The sequence below is a fragment of the Oncorhynchus gorbuscha genome, linkage group LG10, assembly GCF_021184085.1.
Source record: "Oncorhynchus gorbuscha isolate QuinsamMale2020 ecotype Even-year linkage group LG10, OgorEven_v1.0, whole genome shotgun sequence".
NCBI lineage: Eukaryota > Metazoa > Chordata > Actinopteri > Salmoniformes > Salmonidae > Oncorhynchus > Oncorhynchus gorbuscha.
The window spans coordinates 99852507-99874803 of record NC_060182.1 but is presented as its reverse complement, the minus strand read 5'-3'; the positions used below and the strand labels follow the sequence as shown (position 1 = coordinate 99874803).

At 46.5% G+C, this 22297-nt stretch overlaps 1 protein-coding gene across 6 annotated transcripts in view; it reads left to right on the top strand.

Annotated features, from left to right (window-relative positions):
- The first annotated feature begins 785 nt into the window (after positions 1 to 785).
- atrn (attractin) overlaps positions 786 to 22297 on the top strand; it is a 258397-nt gene continuing 236885 nt past the window's right edge. For all 6 annotated transcript variants that reach the window (XM_046367620.1, XM_046367619.1, XM_046367616.1 and 3 more), the window contains exon 1: positions 786 to 1271. In XM_046367620.1, coding sequence (XP_046223576.1) covers positions 997 to 1271 — 275 coding nt within the window. In that variant the 5' untranslated portion in view covers positions 786 to 996. The remainder of the gene's footprint in view (positions 1272 to 22297) is intronic.

Sequence of the window (22297 nt, the reverse complement as noted above, 5' to 3'; positions counted from 1 at the left end):
TCCACTCTTCTGGGAAGGCTTTCCACTAGATGTTGGAACATTTCTGCGGGGACTTGCTTCCATTCAGCCACAAGAGCATTAGTGAGGTCGGGGACTGATGTTGGGTGATTAGGTTTGGCTCGCAGTCTGCGTTCCAATTCATCCCAAAGGTGTTCGATGGGGTGGAGGTCAGGGCTCTGTGCAGGCCAGTCAAGTTCTTCCACACCGATCTCGACAAATCATTTCTGTATGGATCTCGCTTTGCACAGGGACATTGTCATGCTGGCATCTGCCAAAACCAGATTAGCCAGATGGTGAAGCGTGATTCATCACTCCAGAGAATGCATTTCCACTGCTCCTGAATCCAATGGCAACGCGAGCTTTACACCACTCCAGCCAAAGCTGCCATTGTGTATGTTGATCTTAGGGTGGTGTAAAGTTGCTCGGCCACGGAAACCAATTTCATGAAGCTCCCGATGATCAGTTGTTGTGCTGCGGTTGCTTCCAGAGGCAGTTTGGAAATCGGTAGTGAGTGTTACAACCGAGGACAGACGATGTTTATGCCCTGTGCGCTTCAGCACTCAACACTTTAAATGCGGTCACCCTAAATAAACCTGAATGCAATTCTATTAAAAACATATTTATAAAGTGTAAGAAGGAATTAAATAATGTGTTAGATAAAACTGACCATAAACTTACTGGAACAAATTAAATTGGAATTGTATTCCCGTAATAAAATTCAAGTCCCCGCGCCATCTGTTAGTCATTACGCATTTCCGTGTGTAATAAACCCCATTTCCTGATGTCAATATGCGGTGGTGGTATCGTAGCCACCGGAAAGATGTAAACGGAGAACGAGATTAGAATCATTCACAACAAGGAGATAGAAATCATTCTATCAACAACGGTGTCCCTCTCGAATTACCACAGAGCTTGAAAACCAAGCCGGTCGCATCCAGATACGACCAGGAGTGGACTGGTGGCGCGGACTTGTTTCAGGCAGTAGACGTTAGGAGAATGGACGGAGCGATACGGCGGAGGGCCTGCTGTGATGCTGGCCGCAGCCGGAGCCTGACCAGCGGGCTGGTGGAGGTTGGTGGCCGGGGCTCGATGCTCCAAACACTGCTCCTTTTCTCCGTGTTCGGGCTGCTCTTTGGACTTCCCGCTGTCACCGAGGCGAAAGAATGCGACAAAACGTGCATGAATGGGCAATGCAACACGGTAACGGGCAACTGTGTGTGCAGCCCCGGCTGGATCGGGGACCAATGCCAACACTGCGGAGGAAGGTTCAGGTGAGAATCGCTGCCTACGACTGTGTTTATATATCCCCTACCTATCCTTATTGTTTGAATAATCTAGTGACATCGGTCCCACTTCTCTATTCCACCTCCCACTTCTTCTTCTGCAGATGAGACGTCCCTCTCTTTCTGTCTCTCTCTCACAGCGAGCCCTTGATCATGACTCCCAGTTCCATGACATTACACACAAATGTACGAAGGCGTCTACTGTAGGAGTTTTGTTTACATGGACACTGTCTCAAATGCAAACTTTTTAGCATTTGTGTCACCAATCCAATGCAAGTCAATGGTACCTATATAAATAAACCCATCTTCCTGACGGTATCGTAGCCACCGGAAAGATGTAAACGGAGAACGAGATTAGAATCATTCACAACCTAATCCAAATCATCAATAAGTAACATTATTGAATCCATTTGTTGATACTTTAGAATGAGTTAGACTTGAAGCGTGGAAATGTTAATATAGGTACCATTGACTTGCATTGGATTGGTGACACAAAATATAAAAAGTTAACATTTGAAACAGTGGCCAATTAAACCCATAGTGTCAAATACAATCACCTAATAGCACGAACAGCACCATCTAGTGGTCCTAGTAATGTAATGAAACAGGCAGGGAGCAGGTCTGGAACCCTCGACCTTCAAGCCCGAAGTCCGGCTTGCTATCGAGTCAATTTCTGCGCTCATTAACCCAGGGGTTTTACAGTAATATCAGGATGTAGAATGGGACATGATTTTATTTAACTAGGCAGTTAAGAACAAATTCTTATCTTCAATGACGGCCGAGGAACAGTGGGTTAACTGCCTTGTTCAGGGGCAGAAGGACAGATTTTTTTACCTTGTCAGCTCAGGGATTCAATCTAGCAACCTTTTGGTTACTAGTCCAACGCTCTAACCACCAGGCTACCTGCTGGTTACTAGCCCAACGCCACTAACCACTAGTCTACCTGCTGGTTACTGGCCCAACACTCTAACCACTAGGCTACCTGCTGGTTACTGGCCCAACACTCTAACCACTAGACTACCTGCTGGTTACTGGCCCAACGCTCTAACCACTAGTCTACCTGCTGGTTACTAGTCCAATGCTCTAACCACTAGACTACCTGCTGGTTACTGGCCCAACACTCTAACCACTAGGCTACCTGCTGGTTACTGGCCCAACACTCTAACCACTAGACTACCTGCTGGTTACTGGCCCAACGCTCTAACCACTAGGCTACCTGCTGGTTACTAGTCCAACGCTCTAACCACTAGGCTACCTGCTGGTTACTGGCCCAACGCCTCTAACCACTAGACTACCTGCTGGTTACTGGCCCAACGCCACTAACCACTAGACTACCTGCTGGTTACTAGTCCAACACTCTAACCACTAGGCTACCTGCTGGTTACTGGCCCAACACTCTAACCACTAGACTACCTGCTGGTTACTAGCCCAACGCTCTAACCACTAGGCTACCTGCTGGTTACTGGCCCAACGCCTCTAACCACTAGACTACCTGCTGGTTACTGGCCCAACGCCACTAACCACTAGGCTACCTGCTGGTTACTGGCCCAACACTCTAACCACTAGGCTACCTGCTGGTTACTGGCCCAACACTCTAACCACTAGGCTACCTGCTGGTTACTGGCCCAACACTCTAACCACTAGGCTACCTGCTGGTTACTGGCCCAACACTCTAACCACTAGGCTACCTGCTGTTTACTGGCCCAACACTCTAACCACTAGGCTACCTGCTGCCCCAACAACTTAAATGACTGATTTCTCTGGACATGGAGGAGGGGGGGTCATCACTGAGAATACATTACATAGGATGCAGAAACAGTGAGCAGCAGCTCCATACTACCAGTCAGACATAGAGACCAGGTACTATCCAGTCTCCTCGTCGTCGGGTGGTGTGGGGAGTCCTTGGCTTTTGACCACTTCTTTGGCTTTCTTACTCATTAGCGAGGTTTCCATGGTGACATATTTCATGCATGTATTCTAAAATCTGCGTAAAGAAAATAATATATATTTTTTTACCTTTATTTTACTAGGCTAGTCAGTTAAGAACAAATTCTTATTTCAATGACTGCCTAGGAACAGTGGGTTAACTGGTCTAGGAACAGTGGGTTAACTGGTCTAGGAACAGTGGGTTAACTGGCCTAGGAACAGTGGGTTAACTGGTCTAGGAACAGTGGGTTAACTGGCCTAGGAACAGTGGGTTTACTGGTCTAGGAACAGTGGGTTTACTGGTCTAGGAACAGTGGGTTAACTGGTCTAGGAACAGTGGGTTAACTGGTCTAGGAACAGTGGGTTAACTGGTCTAGGAACAGTGGGTTAACTGGTCTAGGAACAGGGGGTTAACTGGTCTAGGAACAGTGGGTTAACTGGTCTAGGAACAGTGGGTTTACTGGTCTAGGAACAGTGGGTTAACTGGTCTAGGAACAGTGGGTTAACTGGTCTAGGAACAGGGGGTTAACTGGTCTAGGAACAGTGGGTTAACTGGTCTAGGAACAGTGGGTTAACTGGCCTAGGAACAGTGGGTTTACTGGTCTAGGAACAGTGGGTTTACTGGTCTAGGAACAGTGGGTTAACTGGTCTAGGAACAGTGGGTTAACTGGTCTAGGAACAGGGGGTTAACTGGTCTAGGAACAGTGGGTTAACTGGTCTAGGAACAGGGGGTTAACTGGTCTAGGAACAGTGGGTTAACTGGTCTAGGAACAGTGGGTTAACTGGTCTAGGAACAGTGGGTTAACTGGTCTAGGAACAGGGGTTAACTGGTCTAGGAACAGTGGGTTAACTGGTCTAGGAACAGGGGTTAACTGGTCTAGGAACAGTGGGTTTACTGGTCTAGGAACAGTGGGTTAACTGGTCTAGGAACAGTGGGTTAACTGGTCTAGGAACAGTGGGTTAACTGGTCTAGGAACAGTGGGTTAACTGGTCTAGGAACAGTGGGTTAACTGGTCTAGGAACAGTGGGTTAACTGGTCTAGGAACAGTGGGTTAACTGGTCTAGGAACAGTGGGTTAACTGGTCTAGGAACAGTGGGTTAACTGGTCTAGGAACAGGGGGTTAACTGGTCTAGGAACAGGGGGTTAACTGGTCTAGGAACAGGGGTTAACTGGTCTAGGAACAGGGGGTTAACTGGTCTAGGAACAGGGGGTTAACTGGTCTAGGAACAGTGGGTTAACTGGCCTAGGAACAGTGGGTTAACTGGTCTAGGAACAGTGGGTTAACTGCCTGTTCAGGGGCAGAACGACAGATAAAATGTACTCTTTTGCTAAAGTTTTCATGTATTAAATTAAAAAAAACTAATGTTTAATGTGCATTTTCAACTGTACCGAAATGTTTTGTCACAAACTGTTAGGTTAAATAGAAGACGTGAACCTGATCTTGCCACGAGCTCTCCTGCGAACAGAGCTCCCAGATAAAGTACGGCTCTGTGTCCTGGCTACATGATGATGATGATGATGGATGAGCTCCAGAATGCTTTCATATGTCAACGAAAGTCGAGCATCAGTCATCAATCGCGTCACCAGGATAATACCCTCGACATCTATTGGAAAGGAGCATCAAGCTCAGGCCCTTTCACTACCCTATTGGAAAGGAGCATCAAGCTCAGGCCCTTTCACTACCCTATTGGAAAGGAGCATCAAGCTCAGGCCCTTTCACTACCCTATTGGAAAGGAGCATCAAGCTCAGGCCCTTTCACTACCCTATTGGAAAGGTGCATCAAGCTCAGGCCCTTTCACTACCCTATTGGAAAGGTGCATCAAGCTCAGGCCCTTTCACTACCCTATTGGAAAGGTGCATCAAGCTCAGGCCCTTTCACTACCCTATTGGAAAGGTGCATCAAGCTCAGGCCCTTTCACTACCCTATTGGAAAGGAGCATCAAGCTCAGGCCCTTTCATTACCCTATTGGAAAGGTGCATCAAGCTCAGGCCCTTTCACTACCCTATTGGAAAGGTGCATCAAGCTCAGGCCCTTTCACTACCCTATTGGAAAGGAGCATCAAGCTCAGGCCCTTTCACTACCCTATTGGAAAGGAGCATCAAGCTCAGGCCCTTTCACTACCCTATTGGAAAGGAGCATCAAGCTCAGGCCCTTTCACTACCCTATTGGAAAGGAGCATCAAGCTCAGGCCCTTTCACTACCCTATTGGAAAGGTGCATCAAGCTCAGGCCCTTTCACTACCCTATTGGAAAGGAGCATCAAGCTCAGGCCCTTTCACTACCCTATTGGAAAGGAGCATCAAGCTCAGGCCCTTTCACTACCCTATTGGAAAGGAGCATCAAGCTCAGGCCCTTTCACTACCCTATTGGAAAGGAGCATCAAGCTCAGGCCCTTTCACTACCCTATTGGAAAGGAGCATCAAGCTCAGGCCCTTTCACTACCCTATGACTGTCATCCTAACTTATTTCATCTGTAGCCTCATTAAACTGCATGGCTTCCTGAGTTGTAGTGGGAGGACCACACACACCGTGTCATTGTATCGATATTTGCGCATCAAGGTGTTTCCATCGGCGTTTCACAAAAAGATCCCACCGTGTCGAGCGAACAAATGATCTGTTGGCTTTTAAAAATTGTAGTGAAACGTCGTGATTTAAAAATAAATAAATACAGCATGACTTTACTCACATGGAAATGTGGTCATTGTTAAAATAGAGTTGGGTCTAAATCAGATATTTATTGAATATCATATGAACTAAAAGGGCAAATTTGTGTGCAACCTATTAGCCTAATTTCTCAGATGAAATTATATTTCAACAAAATAATGTTGCTGGAATGCTAATTTTAGACCTGTCTGTTTCTAATATAAATTATTTCAGAGCAATCTGACATGGTGGATGTCCAGTCTTTTTCTTGTGCCCTTTTTCTTGTGCGTCTATGGTAACGGAGTCTAGCTGACTGTCTATGGTAACGGAGGCCAGCTGACTGTCTACAACGGAGGCCAGCTGACTTCACGGAGGCCAGCTACGGAGGCCAGCTGACTGTCTATGGTAACGGAGGCATGACTGTCTATGGTAACGGAGGCCAGCTGACTGTCTACTAACGGAGGCCAGCTGACTGTCATCCTAAGCTGACTGTCTATCTAACGGAGGCCAGCTGACTGTCTAAACTGAGGCCAGCTGACTGTCTGTTGTAACGGGGAGCTGACTGTCACAACGGAGGCCAGCTGACTCTATGGTAACGGAGGCCAGCTGACTGTCTATGGTAACGGAGGCCAGCTGACTGTCTACGGTAACGGAGGCCAGCTGACTGTCTACGGTAACGGAGGCCAGCTGACTGTCTATGGTAACGGAGGATCTGTTGGCTTTTAAAAATTGTAGTGAAACGTCGTGACTGTCTAAAAGGCCAGCTGACTGTCTATGGTAACGGAGGCAGCTGACTGTCTATGGTAACGGAGGCCAGCTGACTGGTCATGTCTATGTAAAGGCCAGCTGACTGTCTAAATAACGGAGGCCAGCTGACTTTATGGTGAATATCATATGAACTAAAACGGAGGCCAGCTGACTGTCTGTGTGCAACCTATTAGGCCAGCTGACTGTCTATGGTAACGGAGGCCAGCTGACTGTCTATGGTAACGGAGGCCAGCTGACTGTCTATGGTGTCTATGGTAACGGAGGCCAGCTGACTGTCTATGGTAACGGAGGCCAGCTGACTGTCTATGGTAACGGAGGCCAGCTGACTGTCTATGGTAACGGAGGCCAGCTGACCAGCTGACTGTCTATGGTAACGGAGGCCAGCTGACTGTCTATGGTAACGGAGGCCAGCTGACTGTCTATGGTAACGGAGGCCAGTCTTTTGGTAACGGAGGCCAGCTGACTGTCTATGTAACGGAGGCCAGCTGACTGTCTATGGTAACGGAGGCCAGCTGACTGTCTATGGTAACGGAGGCCAGCTGACTGTCTATGGTAACGGAGGCCAGCTGACTGTCTATGGTAACGGAGGCCAGCTGACTGTCTATGGTAACGGAGGCCAGCTGACTGTCTATGGTAACGGAGGCCAGCTGACTGTCTATGGTAACGGAGGCCAGCTGACTGTCTATGGTAACGGAGGCCAGCTGACTGTCTATGGTAACGGAGGCCAGCTGACTGTCTATGGTAACGGAGGCCAGCTGACTGTCTATGGTAACGGAGGCCAGCTGACTGTCTATGGTAACGGAGGCCAGCTGACTGTCTATGGTAACGGAGGCCAGCTGACTGTCTATGGTAACGGAGGCCAGCTGACTGTCTATGGTAACGGAGGCCAGCTGACTGTCTATGGTAACGGAGGCCAGCTGACTGTCTATGGTAACGGAGGCCAGCTGACTGTCTATGGTAACGGAGGCCAGCTGACTGTCTATGGTAACGGAGGCCAGCTGACTGTCTATGGTAACGGAGGCCAGCTGACTGTCTATGGTAACGGAGGCCAGCTGACTGTCTATGGTAACGGAGGCCAGCTGACTGTCTATGGTCTGACTGTCTATGGTAACGGAGGCCAGCTGACTGTCTGACTGGTAACGGAGGCCAGCTGACTGTCTATGGTAACGGAGGCCAGCTGACTGTCTATGGTAACGGAGGCCAGCTGACTGTCTATGGTAACGGAGGCCAGCTGACTGTCTATGGTAACGGAGGCCAGCTGACTGTCTATGGTAACGGAGGCCAGCTGACTGTCTATGGTAACGGAGGCCAGCTGACTGTCTATGGTAACGGAGGCCAGTCTATGAGGCCAGCTCTGTCTGTGGTAACGGAGGCCAGCTGGTAACGGAGGCCAGCTGACTGTCTATGGTAACGGAGGCCAGCTGACTGTCTATGGTAACGGAGGCCAGCTGACTGTCTATGGTAACGGAGGCCAGCTGACTGTCTATGGTAACGGAGGCCAGCTGACTGTCTATGGTAACGGAGGCCAGCTGACTGTCTATGGTAACGGAGGCCAGCTGACTGTCTATGGTAACGGAGGCCAGCTGACTGTCTATGGTAACGGAGGCCAGCTGACTGTCTATGGTAACGGAGGCCAGCTGACTGTCTATGGTAACGGAGGCCAGCTGACTGTCTATGGTAACGGAGGCCAGCTGACTGTCTATGGTAACGGAGGCCAGCTGACTGTCTATGGTAACGGAGGCCAGCTGACTGTCTATGGTAACGGAGGCCAGCTGACTGTCTATGGTAACGGAGGCCAGCTGACTGTCTATGGTAACGGAGGCCAGCTGACTGTCTATGGTAACGGAGGCCAGCTGACTGTCTATGGTAACGGAGGCCAGCTGACTGTCTATGGTAACGGAGGCCAGCTGACTGTCTATGGTAACGGAGGCCAGCTGACTGTCTATGGTAACGGAGGCCAGCTGACTGTCTATGGTAACGGAGGCCAGCTGACTGTCTATGGTAACGGAGGCCAGCTGACTGTCTATGGTAACGGAGGCCAGCTGACTGTCTATGGTAACGGAGGCCAGCTGACTGTCTATGGTAACGGAGGCCAGCTGACTGTCTATGGTAACGGAGGCCAGCTGACTGCACCAGCTAGTTACCAGCGACCCTACCCCAGCTGCACCAGCTAGGTAACCCCAGCTCCCTGCTCCAGCTAACGGAGGCCAGCTGACTGTCTAGGGTTCCATTCTGTCTATGGTACCCCCAGATACCATTAAACCAGGGTTCCATTCTGCCTACCCCAGCTACCATTAAACCAGGGTTCCATTCTGCATACCCAGCTGATACCATAAGACCAGGGTTCCATTAACGGAGGCCAGTGTCCCCCGATACCATTAAACCAGGGTTCCATTCTGCGTACCCATGATACCATTAAACCAGGGTTCCATTCTGCATAACCCCCAGATACCGTAAGACCAGGGGTTCCATTCTGCATACCCCCCAGATACCATAAGATCAGGGTTCCATTCTGCATACCCCCCAGATACCATAAGACCAGGGTTCCATTCTGCATACCCCCCAGATACCATAAGACCAGGGTTCCATTCTGCGTACCTCACAGATACCGTAAGACCTCGGGTTCCATTCTGCATACCCCCCATATACCATAAGACCAGGGGTTCAACTCTGCATACCCCCCAGATACCATAAGACCAGGGGTTCCATTCTGCATACCGTAAGACCAGGGTTCTATTCTGCGTACCCCACAGATACCGTAAGACCAGGGGTTCCATTCTGCATACCCCCCAGATACCATAAGACCAGGGTTCCATTCTGCATACCCCCCAGATACCATAAGACCAGGGTTCCATTCTGCATACCGTAAGACCAGGGTTCCATTCTGCGTACCCCCAGATACCGTAAGACCAGGGTTCCATTCTGCATACCCCCAGATACCGTAAGACCAGGGTTCCATTCTGCATACCCCACAGGTACCATAAGACCAGGGTTCCATTCTGCATACCCCCATTTACCATAAGACCAGGGTTCCATTCTGCATACCCCCCATATACCATAAGACCAAGGGTTCCACTCTGCATACCCCCCAGATACCATAAGACCAGGGGTTCCATTCTGCATACCGTAAGACCAGGGTTCCATTCTGCGTACCCCACAGATACCGTAAGACCAGGGGTTCCATTCTGCATACCGCCCAGATACCATAAGACCAGGGTTCCATTCTGCATACCCCCCAGATACCATAAGACCAGGGGTTCCATTCTGCATACCCCCCAGATACCATAAGACCAGGGTTCCATTCTGCGTACCCCACAGATACCGTAAGACCAGGGGTTCCATTCTGCATACCCCCCAGATACCGTAAGACCAGGGTTCCATTCTGCGTACCCCACAGGTACTGTAAGACCAGGGGTTCCATTCTGCATACCCCCCATTTACCATAAGACCAGGGGTTCCATTCTGCATATCCCCCAGATACCGTAAGACCAAGGGTTCCACTCTGCATACCCCCCAGATACCATAAGACCAGGGGTTCCATTCTGCATACCGTAAGACCAGGGTTCCATTCTGCGTACCCCACAGATACCGTAAGACCAGGGGTTCCATTCTGCATACCGTAAGACCAGGGTTCCATTCTGCGTACCCCACAGATACCGTAAGACCAGGGGTTCCATTCTGCATACCCCCCAGATACCATAAGACCAGGGTTCCATTCTGTGTACCCCACAGGTACCATAAGACCAGGGTTCCATTCTGTGTACCCCCCAGATACCGTAAGACCAGGGGCTCCATTCTGCATACCCCCCAGATACCGTAAGACCAGGGTTCCATTCTGCATATCCCCTAGATACCATAAGACCAGGGTTCCATTCTGCATACCCCCCAGATACCATAAGACCAGGGTTCCATTCTGCATACCCCCCAGATACCATAAGACCAGGGTTCCATTCTCTGCATACCCCCCATAAGACCAGGGTTCCATTCTGCATACCCCCAGATACCATAAGACCAGGGCTCCATTCTGCATACCCCCAGATACCATAAGACCAGGGCTCCATTCTGCATACCCCCAGATACCATAAGACCAGGGTTCCATTCTGCATACCCCCAGATACCATAAGACCAGGGCTCCATTCTGCATACCCCCAGATACCATAAGACCAGGGCTCCATTCTGCATACCCCCAGATACCATAAGACCAGGGTTCCATTCTGCATACCCCCAGATACCATAAGACCAGGGCTCCATTCTGCATACCCCCCAGATACCATAAGACCAGGGCTCCATTCTGCATACCCCCCATATACCATAAGACCAGGGGTTCCATTCTGCATACCCCCCAGATACCGTAAGACCAGGGGCTCCATTCTGCATACCCCCCAGATACCGTAAGACCAGGGTTCCATTCTGCATATCCCCTAGATACCATAAGACCAGGGTTCCATTCTGCATACCCCCCAGATACCATAAGACCAGGGTTCCATTCTGCATACCCCCCAGATACCATAAGACCAGGGTTCCATTCTGCATACCCCCCAGATACCATAAGACCAGGGCTCCATTCTGCATACCCCCAGATACCATAAGACCAGGGCTCCATTCTGCATACCCCCAGATACCATAAGACCAGGGTTCCATTCTGCATACCCCCAGATACCATAAGACCAGGGCTCCATTCTGCATACCCCCAGATACCATAAGACCAGGGCTCCATTCTGCATACCCCCCAGATACCATAAGACCAGGGCTCCATTCTGCATACCCCCCAGATACCATAAGACCAGGGCTCCATTCTGCATACCCCCCAGATACCATAAGACCAGGGGCTCCATTCTGCATACCCCCCAGATACCGTAAGACCAGGGGTTCATCAGTACTTAATAGCTGGCTTTTGGTTGCATTTTTTGTTGTTGAAAATCTGATGATAAATTGGCACCATTGAGACAAAAAAAAAATGTAATAATAATTTTAGCCTATTAATTAATAACATACCAGTGGATGGAAACCCATTTGGCTGGTCATGCTTATTGGTCATTTGCATAATTTAGTGGAATTAAATTGGCGCGTGTGTATATTTATCTATTTTACCACACGGCATACAGATACAGTGCCTCGGAGTGGAACATCTGTCAGACAGAAGACCAATCATTTCTCAATTCTAAATGCTATCTCGTGTTAATTGTTTTATGGCCACGATTTAAAAAATAATTGCTTATTTTATTTCTCAACGGGTAATTGAAGCACGCTTCCCATTCACCATTCAAATGCTTAGGCAACAGAAGGCAGGTTTCACCAGCTGGAGGCAGTGTGCATTTTGTAAACTTATAGGTACTTTAATGGTTTGAAACCTGAATGTTTTACTGCATATTATGTGGCATGTTTACCTTGCTTCAAAGTAGCCAGAATCTGACCCTATCCATTTAAACTAGTAGCCAGAATCTGACCCTATCTATTTAAACTAGTAGCCAGAATCTGACCCTATCCATTTAAACTAGTAGCCAGAATCTGACCCTATCCATTTAAACTAGTAGCCAGAATCTGACCCTATCCATTTAAACTAGTAGCCAGAATCTGTATGCAATTTAAACTAGTAGCCTATTGTTTTATACAGACTTCCATATCCTTTTAAACTAGTAGCCTATTGTTTTATACAGACTTCCATATCCTTTTAAACTAGTAGCCTATTGTTTTATACAGACTTCCATATCCTTTTAAACTAGTAGCCTATTGTTTTATACAGACTTCCATATCCTTTTAAACTAGTAGCCTATTGTTTTATACAGACTTCCATATCCTTTTAAACTAGTAGCCTATTTCTTTCTAGTGGTTGTCAACTTCCTTTCATTGTCCTGAAGACAAATGCACATTTGCGTGTATCCTAGTGCTTTGTGCACATTGGTGCCCTAATAATGTTATGAAATAAGTTGGTCAACATTTTAATGTTCTGATCTGTTGCATCAGACTCATTGCTGCTGTCTGTCCTGGGATCCTAACTGGCTCTGTTGGGTTAAATTACTGTGAGAGCTGCTGTCTGTCCTGGGATCCTAACTGGCTCTGTTGGGTTAAATTACTGTGAGAGCTGCTGTCTGTCCTGGGATCCTAACTGGCTCTGTTGGGTTAAATTACTGTGAGAGCTGCTGTCTGTCCTGGGATCCTAACTGGCTCTGTTGGGTTAAATTACTGTGAGAGCTGCTGTCTGTCCTGGGATCCTAACTGGCTCTGTTGTTAAATTACTGTGAGAGCTGCTGTCTGTCCTGGGATCCTAACTGGCTCTGTTGGGTTAAATTACTGTGAGAGCTGCTGTCTGTCCTGGGATCCTAACTGGCTCTGTTGGGTTAAATTACTGTGAGAGCTGCTGTCTGTCCTGGGATCCTAACTGGCTCTGTTGGGTTAAATTACTGTGAGAGCTGCTGTCTGTCCTGGGATCCTAACTGGCTCTGGGTTAAATTACTGTGAGAGCTGCTGTCTGTCCTGGGATCCTAACTGGCTCTGTTGGGTTAAATTACTGTGAGAGCTGCTGTCTGTCCTGGGATCCTAACTGGCTCTGTTGGGTTAAATTACTGTGAGAGCTGCTGTCTGTCCTGGGATCCTAACTGGCTCTGTTGGGTTAAATTACTGTGAGAGCTGCTGTCTGTCCTGGGATCCTAACTGCCTGTTCACCCCGCTATCATCCAGAAGGCGAGGTCAGTGCAGGTGCATCAAAGCTGGGACCGAGAGACTGAAAAACAGCTTCTACTCAAGGCCATCAGACTGTTAAATAGCCACCACTAACATTGAGTGGCTGCTGGGTTACACTGTCATTGACACTGACCCAACTCCAGCCATTTTAATAATGGGAATTGATGGAAATGATGTAAATATATATATATATATGCTATCACTAGCCACTTTAAACAATGCTACCTTATATAATGTTACTTACCCTACATTATTCATCTCATATGCATATGTATATACTGTACTCTACAACATCGACTGCATCCTTATGTAACACATGTATCACTAGCCACTTTAACTATGCCACTTTGTTTACTTTGTCTACACACTCATCTCATATGTATATACTGTCCTGGGATACCATCTACTGTATGCTGCTCTGTACCATCACTCATTCATATATCCTGTACATGTTCCTTATCCTTACACTGTGTATAATACAGTAGTTTTTTTTGGAATTGTTAGTTAGATTACTTGTTGGTTATCACTGCATTGTCGGAACTAGAAGCACAAGCATTTCGCTCTGTTGCATTAACATCTGCTAACCATGTGTATGTGACAAATAAAATTTGATTTGATTTGATTTGAATTACTGTGAGAGCTGCTGTCTGTCCTGGGATCCTAACTGGCTCTGTTGGGTTAAATTACTGTGAGAGCTGCTGTCTGTCCTGGGATCCTAACTGGCTCTGTTGGGTTAAATTACTGTGAGAGCTGCTGTCTGTCCTGGGATCCTAACTGGCTCTGTTGGGTTAAATTACTGTGAGAGCTGCTGTCTGTCCTGGGATCCTAACTGGCTCTGGGTTAAATTACTGTGAGAGCTGCTGTCTGTCCTGGGATCCTAACTGGCTCTGTTGGGTTAAATTACTGTGAGAGCTGCTGTCTGTCCTGGGATCCTAACTGGCTCTGGGTTAAATTACTGTGAGAGCTGCTGTCTGTCCTGGGATCCTAACTGGCTCTGTTGGGTTAAATTACTGTGAGAGCTGCTGTCTGTCCTGGGATCCTAACTGGCTCTGTTGGGTTAAATTACTGTGAGAGCTGCTGTCTGTCCTGGGATCCTAACTGGCTCTGTTGGGTTAAATTACTGTGAGAGCTGCTGTCTGTCCTGGGATCCTAACTGGCTCTGTTGGGTTAAATTACTGTGAGAGCTGCTGTCTGTCCTGGGATCCTAACTGGCTCTGTTGGGTTAAATTACTGTGAGAGCTGCTGTCTGTCCTGGGATCCTAACTGGCTCTGTTGGGTTAAATTACTGTGAGAGCTGCTGTCTGTCCTGGGATCCTAACTGGCTCTGTTGGGTTAAATTACTGTGAGAGCTGCTGTCTGTCCTGGGATCCTAACTGGCTCTGTTGGGTTAAATTACTGTGAGAGCTGCTGTCTGTCCTGGGATCCTAACTGGCTCTGGGTTAAATTACTGTGAGAGCTGCTGTCTGTCCTGGGATCCTAACTGGCTCTGTTGGGTTAAATTACTGTGAGAGCTGCTGTCTGTCCTGGGATCCTAACTGGCTCTGTTGGGTTAAATTACTGTGAGAGCTGCTGTCTGTCCTGGGATCCTAACTGGCTCTGGGTTAAATTACTGTGAGAGCTGCTGTCTGTCCTGGGATCCTAACTGGCTCTGGGTTAAATTACTGTGAGAGCTGCTGTCTGTCCTGGGATCCTAACTGGCTCTGTTGGGTTAAATTACTGTGAGAGCTACTGTCTGTCCTGGGATCCTAACTGGCTCTGTTGGGTTAAATTACTGTGAGAGCTGCTGTCTGTCCTGGGATCCTAACTGGCTCTGTTGGGTTAAATTACTGTGAGAGCTGCTGTCTGTCCTGGGATCCTAACTGGCTCTGTTGGGTTAAATTACTGTGAGAGCTGCTGTCTGTCCCGGGATCCTAACTGGCTCTGTTGGGTTAAATTACTGTGAGAGCTGCTACCTTTCAAAGTTCTTGAAGTTTTCCAGATTGACTGACCTTCATGTCTTAAAGTAATGATGGACTGTCATTTCTCTTTGCTTATTTGAGCTGTTCTTGCCCTAATATGGACTTAGTCTTTTACCCAATAGGGCTTCTTCTGTATACCACCCCTACGTTGCCACAACACAACTGATTGGCTCAATCAAATTAAGAAGGAAAGAAATTCCACAAATTTAACTTTTAACAAGACAAACTTGTTAATTAATTTACAAGCGTTTCAGGTGACTACCTCATGACGCTGGTTGAGAGAATACCAAGAGTGTGCAAAGATGTCATCAAGGCAAAGGATGGCTACTTTGAAGAATCTCAAATATAAAATATATTTTTTTGTTTAACACTTCTTTTAGTTATGACATGATTCCATGTATGTGTTACTTCACTATTAAAACCATGGGATTAAACTTTTGACTATCACTGTCTGTCTAGATGGACATGGAACCCAACTCTTAGTTTGTTCTGTTGTGTTTGTCTAGAGGGTTCGATCCTTTACCTTAGTAGGACACACCTGGCCGTGCAGCGCACGTACACACACCTGGCCGTGCAGCGCACGTACACACACCTGGCCGTGCAGCGCACGTACACACACCTGGCCGTGCAGCGCACGTACACACACCTGGCCGTGCAGCGCACGTACACACACCTAGGCCATGCAGCGCACGTACACACACCTGGCCGTGCAGCGCACGTACACACACCTGGCCGTGCAGCGCACGTACACACACCTGCCCTGTGTTGTCAACAGCAGTAATTGCGTCAGAAAGCATTCCCAGTAGTGGTATGTGCTCTGTGTTAGTCACACTGGACCTTGGACACCCAGAAGGATTGAATCATGCAGACGATGTGGTGAGAACTTCCTTTGTCATGTTCTGTCCTCAGATGGCCTCGTGTGGAATCCTCCCAAATAGAACACTGTTCCCTACATAGTGCACTACTTGTAACCAGGGACACTATTCCCTACATAGTGCACTACTTGTAACCAGGGCCACTATTCCCTACATAGTGCACTACTTGTAACCGGGGCCACTATTCCCTACATAGTGCACCGTAGTGCCCTATATATAGAGTCCCGTAGTGCCCTATATATATAGAGTCCCGTAGTGCCCTATATATAGAGTCCCGTAGTGCCCTATATATAGAGTCCCGTAGTGCCCTATATATAGAGTCCCGTAGTGCCCTATATATAGAGTCCCGTAGTGCCCTATATATAGAGTGCCCTATATATAGAGTCCCCTAGTGCCCTATATATAGAGTGCCCTATATATAGAGTCCCGTAGTGTCCTATATATAGAGGACCAGAGTCCCGTAGTGCCCTATATATAGAGTCCCAGAGTCCCGTAGTGCCCTATATATAGAGTCCCGTAGTGCCCTATATATAGAGTCCCGTAGTGCCCTATATATAGAGTCCCGTAGTGCCCTATATATAGAGTCCCGTAGTGCCCTATATATAGAGTCCCGTAGTGCCCTATATATAGAGTCCCGTAGTGCCCTATATATAGAGTCCCGTAGTGCCCTATATATAGAGTCCCGTAGTGCCCTATATATAGAGTCCCGTAGTGCCCTATATATAGAGTCCCGTAGTGTCCTATATATAGAGGACCGTAGTGTCCTATATACAGAGGACCAGAGTCCCGTAGTGCCCTATATACAGAGGACCAGAGTCCCGTAGTGCCCTATATACAGAGGACCAGAGTCCCGTAGTGCTCTATATACAGAGGACCAGAGTCTCGTAGTGCCCTATATATAGAGGACCAGAGTCTCGTAGTGCCCTATATATAGAGGACCAGAGTCCCGTAGTGCCCTATATATAGAGGACCAGAGTCCCGTAGTGCCCTATATATAGAGGACCAGAGTCCCGTAGTGCCCTATATACAGAGGACCAGAGTCCCGTAGTGCCCTATATACAGAGGACCAGAGTCCCGTAGTGCCCTATATACAGAGGACCAGAGTCCCGTAGTGCCCTATATACAGAGGACCAGAGTCCCGTAGTGCCCTATATACAGAGGACCAGAGTCCCGTAGTGCCCTATATACAGAGGACCAGAGTCCCGTAGTGCCCTATATACAGAGGACCAGAGTCCCGTAGTGCCCTATATACAGAGGACCAGAGTCCCGTAGTGCCCTATATACAGAGGACCAGAGTCCCGTAGTGCCCTATATACAGAGGACCAGAGTCCCGTAGTGCCCTATATACAGAGTCCCGTAGTGCCCTATATATAGAGTCCCGTAGTGCCCTATATACAGAGTCCCGTAGTGCCCTATATACAGAGTCCCGTAGTGCCCTATATACAGAGTCCCGTAGTGCCCTATATACAGAGTCCCGTAGTGCCCTATATACAGAGTCCCGTAGTGCCCTATATACAGAGTCCCGTAGTGCCCTATATACAGAGTCCCGTAGTGCCCTATATACAGAGTCCCGTAGTGCCCTATATACAGAGTCCCGTAGTGCCCTATATATAGAGGACCAGAGTCCCGTAGTGCCCTATATATAGAGGACCAGAGTCCCGTAGTGCCCTATATATAGAGGACCAGAGTCCCGTAGTGCCCTATATATAGAGGACCAGAGTCCCGTAGTGCCCTATATATAGAGGACCAGAGTCCCGTAGTGCACTATATAATGGGAATAATATGGTGCTATTTTTGATGCAGCCAGAGACTGCCCAGCAGATTCAGATGGCTAATGCAGTGCTATCTGAGATTCAGAACTACATACGACTGTGACGTCCCGTGTATGACCAGCGACGTCCCACATACGACTGTTATGTGACAGTTACAGTGGGGAGAACAAGTATTTGATACATTGACGATTTTGCAGGTTTTCCTACTTACAAAGCATGTAGAGGTCTGTAATTTTTTTATCGTAGTTACACTTCAACTGTGAGAGATGGAATCTAAAATAAAATTCAGAAAATCACATTGTATGATTTTTAAGTAATTCATTTGCATTTTAGTTTTTGGCCATTCAAAACATTTAAAATTAAAAGCCAATCAATTATCTTGGAGATTATTATTATTATTATTATTATTTTTTTGCCTATTCATTGATGCAAATACTAGTCGATGGAAATCCATTCATATTGTCTATAGGTTATTTACAGCATACAGCTTAGTTCGGTAAATCTGTCAGACTGCACGATAGCACTTGCTACAGCTCACTGGAGAATAAACTGGATGAGCTCCCTTCGAGACTATCCTATCAATCACTGGAGAATAAACTGGATGAGCTCCCTTCGAGACTATCCTATCAATCACTGGAGAATAAACTGGATGAGCTCCCTTCGAGACTATCATATCAATCACTGGAGAATAAACTGGATGAGCTCCCTTCGAGACTATCCTATCAATCACTGGAGAATAAACTGGATGAGCTCCCTTCGAGGCTATCCTATCAATCACTGGAGAATAAACTGGATGAGCTCCCTTCGAGACTATCCTATCAATCACTGGAGAATAAACTGGATGAGCTCCCTTCGAGACTATCCTATCAATCACTGGAGAATAAACTGGATGAGCTCCCTTCGAGACTATCCTATCGACGGTTCCTGAAGAACTGAAATATCCTGTTTCTCAGAAACTTGACTGAACAATGACATGGTTAATATAAATCTAGTTAGATGTTCTTTTCATCGGAAGGACAGAATGGCAGAGTAAGCTCGGAGTGGTGTGTGTGTCTCTTTGTTAACAGCTTGTGCTTGATCACTAATATTAAAGAAGTCTGACGTTTCTGCTAGGATACCTCATGATAAGCTGTAGACCACACTATTTACCAAGAATTGATCTATATTTTTCTTAGCTGTCTATTTACCACCACAAACCGATGTTGGCACTAAGACCACACTCAATGAACTGTAGAAGGCCATGAGCAAACATGCAAATATTAATTGAGGCGACGCTCCTAGTGGCCGGTGGTTTTAATGCAGGGAAACTGAAATCTGTCTCATTTAAATTCAATTAAATTTACGGGGCTTTATTGACATGGGAAACATATGTTAACATTGCCAAAACAAGTGAGGTAGATAATATACAAAAGTGAAATAAACAAAAATTAACAGTAAACATTACACATACAGAAGTTTCAAAAGAATAATGACATTACAAATGTCATTACGTCTATATAGTGTTGCAACGATGAACAAATGGTTAAGGGTACACAAGGGAAAATAAATAAGCATAAATATATATTTACAATGGTGTTTGTTCTTCACTGGTTGCCCTTTTCTTGTGGCAACAGGTCACAAATCTTGATGCTGTGATGGCACACTGTGGTATTTCACCCAGTAGATATGGGAGTTTATCAAAATTGGGTTTGTTTTCTAATTCTTTGTGGATCTGTGTAATCTGAGGGAAATATGTGTCTCTAATATGGTCATACATTGGACAGGAGGTTAGGAAGTGCAGTTTCCACCTCATTTTGTGGGCAGTGAGCACATAGCCTCTCTTCTCTTGAGAGCCATGTCTGCCTACGGCGGCCTTTCTCAATAGCAAGGCTATGCTCACTGAGTCTGTACATAGTCAAAGCTTTCCTTAAGTTTGGGTCAGTCACAGTGGTCAGGTATTCTGCCACTGTGTACTCTCTGTTTAGGGCCAAATAGCATTCTAGTTTGCTCTTTTTTTGTTAATTCTTTCCAATGTGTTCAGTAATTATCTTTTTTGTTTTCTCATGATTTGGTTGGGTCTAATTGAACTGCTGTCTTGGGGCTCTGTGGGGTGCGTTTGTGAACAGAGCCCCAGGACCAGCTTGATTAGGGGAATCTTCTCCAGGTTCATCTCTCTGTAGGTGATGGCTTTGTTATGAAAGGTTTGGGAATCGCTTCCTTTTAGGTGGTTGTAGAATTTAACGGCTCTTTTCTGGATTTTGATAATTAGTGGGTATCGGCCTAATTCTGCTCTGCATGCATTATTTGGTGTTCTACGTTGTACACTGAGGATATTTTAGCAGAATTCTGCATGCAGAGTCTCAATTTGGTGTTTGTCCCATTTAGTGAAATCTTGGTTGGTGAGCGGACCCCAGACCTCACAACCATAAAGGGCAATAACTGATTCAAGTATTTTAGCCAGATCCTAATTGGTATGTTGAATTTTATGTTCCTTTTGATGGCATAGAATGCCCTTCTTGCCTTGTCTCTCAGATCGTTCACAGCTTTGTGGAAGTTACCTGTGGCGCTGATGTTTAGGCTAAGGTATGTATAGTTTTTTGTGTGCTCTAGGGCAACGGTGTCTAGATGGAATTTGTATTTGTGGTCCTGGCGACTGGACCTTTTTTGGAACACCATTATTTTGGTCTTACTGAGATTTACTGTCAGGGCCCAGGTCTGGCAGAATCTTTGCAGAAGATCTAGGTGCTGCTGTTGGCCCTCCTTGGCTGGTGACAGAAGCACCAGATCATCTGCAAACAGTAGACATTTGACTTCAGATTCTAGTAGGGTGAGGCCGGGTGCTGCAGACTTTCTAGTGCCCTCGCCAATTCGTTGATATATTTGTCGAAGAGGGTGAGGCTCAAGCTGCATCCCTGTCTAACCCCACGGCCCTGTGGGAAGAAATGTGTGTGTTTTTTTTGCCAATTTTAGCCGCACACTTGTTGTTGGTGTACATGGATTTTATAATGTCGTATGTTTGACCCCCAACACCACTTTCCATCAATTTGTATAGCAGACCCTCATGCCAAATTGAGTCAAATGTGTTTTTTGAAATCAACAAAGTATGAGAAGACTTTGCCTTTGTTTTGGTTTGTTTGGTTGTCAATTAGGGTGTGCAGGGTGAATACATGGTCTGTTGTACGGTAATTTGGTAAAAAGCCAATTTGACATTTGCTCAGTACATTGTTTTCATTGAGGAAATGTACGAGTCTGCTGTTAATGATAATGTAGAGGATTTTACTGTGGACGCATATCCCACGGTAGTTATTTGTCTCCACTTTTGTGGATTGGGGTGATCAGTCCTTGGTTCCAAATATTGGGAAAGATGCCAGAGCTAAGGATAATGTTGAAGAGTTTTAGTTTAGCCAATTGGAATCTGTTGTCTGTATATTTGATCATTTCATTGAGGATACCATCAACACCACAGGCCTTTTTGGGTTGAAGGGTTTTTATTTTGTCCTGTTGCTCATTCACGGTAATTAGAGAATCCAGTGGGTTCTGGTAGTCTAACCCTAACCCATACATCTCCATTTTGGATAGATAATTCTTTATGCTGTTTGTTTAGTGTTTTCCAATTTTCCCAGAAGTGGTTAGAGTCTATGGATTCTTCAATTACATTGAGCTGATTTCTGACATGCTGTTCCTTCTCTTTCCGTAGTGTATTTCTGTATTGTTTTAGTCATTCACCATAGTGAAGGCGTAGACTCAGGTTTTCTGGGTCTCTGTGTTTTTTGGTTGGACAGGTTTCTCAATTTCTTTCTTAGATTTTTGCATTCTTCATCAAACCATTTGTCATTGTTGTTAATTTTCTTCGGTTTTCTATTTGAGATTTTTACATTTGATAGGGAAGCTGAGAGGTCAAATATACTGTTAAGATTTTCTACTGCCAAGTTTACACCTTCACTACTACAGTGGAAAGTTTTACCCAGGAAATTGTCTAAAAGGGATTGAATTTGTTGTTGCCTCATTGTTTTTTGGTAGGTTTCCAAACTGCATTCCTTCCATCTATAGCATTTCTTAATGTTACTCAGTTCCTTTGGCTTTGATGCCTCATGATTGAGTATTGCTCTGTTTAAGTGATTTTGCTGTGTTCTGATAGGGGTGTCAGTGGGCTGACTGTGAACTCTCTGAGAGACTCTGAGTTGAGGTCAGTGATAAAGTAGTCTACAGTAGTCCTGCTTTCCGTAGCCGATGTGAGCAAGATCTTTAAACAGGTTCACATTCATAAGGCCACAGGGCCAGATGGATTACCAGGCTGCAAACTCTGAGCACTGACCAGCTGGCATGTGTCTTCACTGACGTTTTCAACTTCTCCCTGACTGAGTCTGTAATACCAACATGTTTCAAGCAGACCACTATAGTCCCTGTGGC